At 38.9% G+C, this 6659-nt stretch overlaps 1 protein-coding gene across 1 annotated transcript in view; it reads left to right on the forward strand.

The window, feature by feature from the left end:
- Prep (prolyl endopeptidase) overlaps positions 1–6659 on the forward strand; it is a 131164-nt gene that overhangs the window by 25990 nt on the left and 98515 nt on the right. The window contains exons 5-6 of the mRNA XM_010607198.3: positions 2187–2396; positions 6491–6612. Of these exons, the coding sequence (XP_010605500.1) occupies positions 2187–2396; positions 6491–6612 (332 nt within the window). The remainder of the gene's footprint in view (positions 1–2186; positions 2397–6490; positions 6613–6659) is intronic.

The raw sequence follows: 6659 nt of genomic DNA on the forward strand, positions 1-6659 counted from the left end.
AAAAACCCCCACAATGTTATAGAAATTCAACAACTTGATATCTTGTCCCCTGAAGATACATCTTAAAAATGGAATGATTTTACCTGCAGTTGTCTATCATTTACATAACTGCCCTTAAAATAATTTCCTCCATAGTTCATAGAGAAGATAGCCCCAGGTTTGTGCTATAAGCAGAGTTCTAGTAGGAAGTAGGTTATTTTCCAGTTCTATGGTTTAAAAATAGCACACTTTAAAAATTATCTTTTAGCTGGGCATGGTTGGTGCCCTCGTACTCAGAAGACTGAGGCAAGGGGACCACAGTGGTTTGAGGCCAGCCTGGGCTACATAGTGAGCTCAAGGCTAGCCCAAACTACATAGCAAGAAAGAAAGAAAGAAAGAAAGAAAGCAAGCAAGCTCCAAACCAAACCAATACATGCATACATATATACTTATATCATACAATCTCTTGATTAACATTATAGATGTTCCTAGTGAAGTTGTCTCACCATTGGCCCTGTAGTACCTCTGCTTCTTAAGAACAGGCATGGCTTTGGCTCTCTAAAATTGAGAAGTTGGAACAATTGTCATCCTCTGTGATTGGTGGGTTGGGTATAAGGAGACTCCTGTTGTATCAGGTCTGTACAAAGACCTGTATACAGGCACTTCTAACCATGACTCAGTCATTCAGTGGTCTGCTTTCTCCTCTTTACAAAGATGATCCTTCATCACATAGGTATGGAAGGTAAGATGCCAACTACCTCCTTGATAAACAGTTGTCCATGAATACGAATGTGGAGTTTTAAATGAATTTGATAAACTGGCTCTGATGTAGTTATGCATCCTGGATAGGAATTCATTTCCTTTTCACAAAGACCTACCTTGCAAGCTATCCAGAAGGATCTCACTGTAACAGGGTCTTACCTCTTGTGATGATACATTCCAGTGACTTCATGTTTGCTACCTGCAAGGGTGAGAAGGCACATTAGACAGGAGTGCTGGCCTCAAAAAGTCACTCACTAAGTTTTTTGAGAGTGGTGTTATAGGGAAGTTAAAAAATTCAGTCTCTTGTTAGCATGTCATTTTCTAACATTTTGCAGGGAGGAGGGTATGGGGGATTGAACTCAGATTTTTCTAACATATTTTAATGTTTTATTTAAAAATTTCCTGAAGTTTTTCTAATTATGTAGAAAAAAAAATCCAAGCATTGTAGTGCCATCTATGCACAGTAAAATGGGAATATCTTTTTATCCTCCATTCCTCTTCAGACTCTTACTCTGCATTTACCTAAATATCAGCCTGGGTACTGTACAGGACTAATAAGTAGGTTATAGGATTAATAAGTAGGTTCTATGAAATTTTAAACTTGTTGCCTATTAATTCAAATTCCCATAAAATAATGTAAAGCTTCTGATATTTGAACTTCTTACAGTTTCGTCCTTAGTAAACTTGAGAAAACTGTGTAAGAGGATATCTCTGGGATTGGAGTCTCTAATAGTAGAAGTGGTTTCAAATGCTGTACATACTTCATAATTATAAAGCAAACATAAAACTTGTAAATATTTGTCAAGAAACATTCCATAGTGATGAGAACCTTCTGCCAGGGCCCTAAAGAATTGGACATGGCATGACCGTCTGTAGACATTGTGGATTTCAGTCACTTTTGGAATGTGCATGCCATGTACCCTCACTGCAGGCCTTCAGGCTTTATTTACCTAGGGCTGTGATGTCAGGAGGTGCGGACATTAATCCTGGAGTGCCAGTAATACCCTGAAAATTAGGTTGGAAGGAGGGATTTCAAATAGGAGTCTATCCCCGAAATTACTTAATAGCTACCATTTAATCCTATTATGTGGTATGTGTCAAAATCCAGTTATTACTGTAAGAGTAGTTTTCTTTTTCCTTATTCCCTTTAGAGTATAAATAAAATATGTAGAAAGTCTCAGATGCACTCTGCTTTTAACTGAGTTATAAAAATTTCAAAAAGGAAGCATAATTCACTGCTTCACTTTTCCAGTAAAGAAACTAAGACCTAGAGACGTTAGGAACTCCGTCCAAGGCCATGAGGGCAGTGCCTATGAGACCCGGGCTAAGCGAGCATTGCTCGCTGCCAGTTTCATATTTCAAGGAGATTTGTCAGGCAATGCAGAAGACATGGGAAGGCCAGGAGCTGCTGTGCCTCATGTCACCATGTTCTCTTGTCCCCACAGGTTATGCATTCAGTGAAGATGGTGCATATTTTGCCTATGGTCTGAGTGCCAGTGGCTCAGACTGGGTGACGATCAAGTTCATGAAAGTTGATGGTGCCAAAGAGCTTCCTGATGTACTTGAAAGAGTCAAGTTCAGCTGTATGGCCTGGACCCATGACGGGAAGGGAATGTTTTACAACTCGTACCCCCAGCAGGATGGAAAGAGTGATGGTACGTGAGGACCCCGGTGAAGCACTCTTGCACCAAAGGAGGTGTGACTTCCCGCCTCAGAAAATGAAACTAAACTCTAAAAGTTGTTTGGTGGTCTAGAGCCAGGTTTCCTCAGAGGGAAAGACCTCACCAGAACTTAGTCGCTTAGAGTAGTAGCTATTGGTTTCTTCTGTACGCGAGTCTGTGGGTTAGCCAGGCAGTTCTTTGGGGCTTTCCTAAATTCTGCTGTGTCTGTGGCCTGCTGCTAAGTCAGTTGGTGAGTCAGTTGCTGATCTTGGCTTTGCTCGTTCACAGTCCTGATCCTCACATGGAACAACTAGGTTGTCTGAACTCCACTTAGTGTGCCCTCTCACCCTCTACTAGCTGTAGTACCTGGCCCAGGCCTGTTCACACTGCGACTCACCAGGATCCCGAGAGGGAGAGCTGGAAGGCATAACAAGCACATCACCTTCCCCGCATTTTGTGGGCCAAAGTAAGTCACAGGGCCAGCCCTTCCTCAGCGGGTAGGAAAACATTCAGAAATTGGGGCCAATATTGCAGTCAGTCCTTCATAGGCACACCTCTCCTTTCTGTCTGTCTCCCAAGGGGATCATGGAGGAGAAAGATTTTTAAAAAGAAAACTAACCTATTAGATGTTGCTAAGTAATTGTAAGACTCTCCTGCTGTAGCAGTCATTTCTCTTCCTCTGATTAGAAGTTCCACGTCACCCTTTGCTTGCATTTATCTTTTCTCTGTTACTTCCTGGACACACCTTTATTGATACTTCTCGAGTTGCACAAAGATCCTGTTGTGTTCCTGTGGTCCCTTCTTTTTTCCCCCACTTCACCCTTAATCACCCCAGACAGGTAGGGCCAGGTACCATCTCATACTGGTGCAAGCTGTCAGCAATCATCGTGCTACTTACGCTACACCTAACATCTCCAGGTGATTTGCAGCAGTTTGCTGTAACTCACTTGGTCTGGTCTGACGTATAGTCTTTATGATCTCTGTTAGACCCGAGGCGCTCAGATGCAGACGCTCGGGAACTGCCTGAGCATGGCTGCTCTAGGGCTTTCTGCTGTGACTTGTATCTTTGCCATCTTGGATATGCTTGCTTTCTTTTCTGTTTTCCTTCGGTTGAGTTGGGAATGAGGCTGTAATGCCTTTTATTTGTTATGGCTGTGTTTAGCTTTGCTGCCTTTTTTTTTTTGATACTGGGATCAAACTTGGGACCTTGCACTTGTACTCACCGAACCACTGAGCTAAATCCCTCATCCTGCTGCCTTTTGATTAGGCTACAGAAAGACCTTTATCTTAACTCACCAAGGAACTACAAGAGGCGCTAAGAGTAGGCTTTTTATTCAAGGATGTTGATTGAAGAATGGCATCTGTACTCCACACTGAATTAGCTGCGTGTATTCCGAGTGCCCTAGAAAAATGTTAGAAGACGTTTGTTATTTCCAAGTTCTGGGAGACAGAAAAAAAAAAAAAAGAATAAATTGCCCATTTTTGTTAAACAATGTTACTAAGTTAACTTGTGAAAAGCATGAAAGTTATTATCCTTAGCTTTCGGTGGCTGAAATAAAAATGATTAGTAATGGTGACTGATTTCAGAAAACCATTGTCTTCCCAGTTGTAATTCTGTTGCCCCTTTTAAAAGAGGATCTCAGCAGCCTCTCAGACTCTAATGGGATATGCTTTTTACCAGTGTTCTGGGAAACCGAGTATCTCCTAAGTACCATAAAGTTGTTTTGTTTTGCTTTTGATTTTGTTTTGTTGCAGTACTAGAGATCGAACCCAGGGCCTTCTCACTGATAGTTACAGTTGAGGCTCAAATTTGGAATCCTTCCTCCTCAGCCCTTCAGAGCGAGATTCAAATCACACATCTGTGACTAGCTAAAATATTTTTACATTATATTTTTATCTTCTTTTTTTTTTCCTTTTATTGCCCTGACAGCTTGATACGTTTTCATAATGAAAAGATAAAGTTCAGTGTTAGAATAGTCTCCCAAAACAGCAAAGATTTTAGGATGATATCCAGCTGGTATTTCCTTTAATAAACTTTAGTTCACAGGAAAATCGAGAGAAAGGTAATTGCTGCATGCACCTTCTGTTCCCACATAGTGTGTTCTCAACATTCCCCACCAGAGTAGCATGTTTATTTTAGTTGATGAATCTGTGTTGACACATATTGTCACCCAAAGCCATCGTTTACATTCTGCTTTGCTCCTGGTGCTGTGCATGTTATGGCCATGAGTTTGGACGAAGGTTTAATGGCTTGTATCCAAACACTGTAGTATCATGTCTTTTCACTGCCCTAGAAAGTACTCTGCTCTACTTATTCATCTCTTCTTTCCCCAACTGCTGTCCACCACTGATTGTTTTTTCTTATTGTCTCTTTTAGTTTTTTCTTTTCTCGTGTCCTATAGTTGGCATTATATAGAACATAGGTTCTTCAGATTGACTTTCTTCACTTAGTAATAAATAATACATTCAAGTTCCCTCCGTGTCTTCATGGCTTTTTTTTTTTTTAGTGCTGAATAATATTCTACGGTCCAAATGTACCACATTTTATCTATTCACTTACTGAAGGACATTTTGGTTGCTTTTAAGTTTTGGCAAATAAGCATAAAGTTGCTGCTTTAAAAAGTTTATTGTTACATTTTTATGTGGACATACATTTTCACTTCCTTTGGGTAAATACTAAGGAGCACATTATGTATGTAAGAGAGTATTAACTTGTGTAAAAATGTCCAAAACCATATTCTAAAGTGGCTTTACCATTTTGCTTTCTCACCAGTATACAATGAGAGTTCCTTTTGTTCCACTTCCTCACTAGCATCTGACATAGTCTTCTGAATTTTGGTTTTTCCAGTAGGTGTGTAGTAATTACCCACATATCTAAAATGTTATTGCCAAATCTAAGGACATTGAGACTTTCTCCTGTGTCGTTCTCTATGGGTTTTATAGTTCATGTAGTCATCTGTTCTTATAATTTGCATAATACCTGATGTGGAACATCTCTTGGTATGCTTATTTGCAATATACATATTTTCTTTGGTGTAGGGTATCTGTTAAGATCCTTGACCTAGTATTTAATCAGGTTGTTTTCTTGTCTTATCAGTTCTTTGTATATTTTGGATAACTGTACTCTGTCAGGTGTTTTGCAAAAATGTTTCCTAGTCTCTGACTTTTTTGTCATTCTCATAGGATCTTTTGCCAGGCATACATTTTTAATTTTAATGAAGCCTGTTTTATCAATTATTTATCTAATGGATTGTGCCTTTGTTGTTATATCTAGATTTTCTCTTAACCTTTTAAGAGTTTTATAGTTTTACATTTAGGTCCATGTTCTATTTTGAGTTAATTTTTGTGAAAGATATGAAGCCTGTGTCTAGATCCATATTGTGTTTGTGTGTGTGTGTACAATTGTTACAGCACTGTTTATTGAAAGCTTTTGTTTTCTCTTATATTTTCTTTGTTCCTTTATCAAAGATCAGTTGACTGAATTTATGCAGGGCTGTTGCTGGGCTTTCATTTCTGTTCCACTCACCTATTTGTGTATTCTTCGGCAATATCACACTGTCGTGATTACTGTAGCTTTATTGTAATTCTTGAAGTCAAGTAGTATTTTCTTCTTTACCTTCAGTATCTCTTGGCTACTGTGGAACTTTTGGCTCTCCATATAAACTTAAAATAACTTACTGGGATTTTGGTTGGGATTTTGCATTCATTCTACAAATCAAGTTGAGAGCAACTGACATCTTGACTATATTGAGTCTCCCTATTTAAAAGCACGAATTAACTCCCTGTTTCTTTTTTTTTTCCCAGAAGAATTTTATAGTTTTCCTTACTTAGATGTTATACCTATTTTGTTAGATTTATACCTTGAGTCTTTTATTTTGTGGGATGCTCATGGAAATGGTATTGTATTTTTAATTTCAAATTCTACTTGTACCTGATCTATAGGAAAGCCATTGATTTCTGCCCATTAACCTTGTATTCTGCAGCCAAATACTAATATTGTAAGTGTTTCTAGCATTGTACATTTTGAGTGGAGTAGAATTTCTTAAAATTGCCAACTGCATATCAGAATGCATTTTTAATTTCTTTAGGTACAGAAACATCAACCAATCTCCACCAAAAGCTCTGCTACCATGTCTTAGGGACTGATCAGTCAGAAGATGTTTTGTGTGCCGAGTTTCCTGATGAACCTAAGTGGATGGGTGGAGCTGAGGTATTGTACAACTGAAATTTTGCTCTCCAAAATCATGCCATTTATAT

The sequence above is a fragment of the Fukomys damarensis genome, unplaced genomic scaffold (assembly GCF_012274545.1).
Source record: "Fukomys damarensis isolate Sample0158 unplaced genomic scaffold, DMR_v1.0_HiC HiC_scaffold_14, whole genome shotgun sequence".
NCBI classification, from domain to species: domain Eukaryota; kingdom Metazoa; phylum Chordata; class Mammalia; order Rodentia; family Bathyergidae; genus Fukomys; species Fukomys damarensis.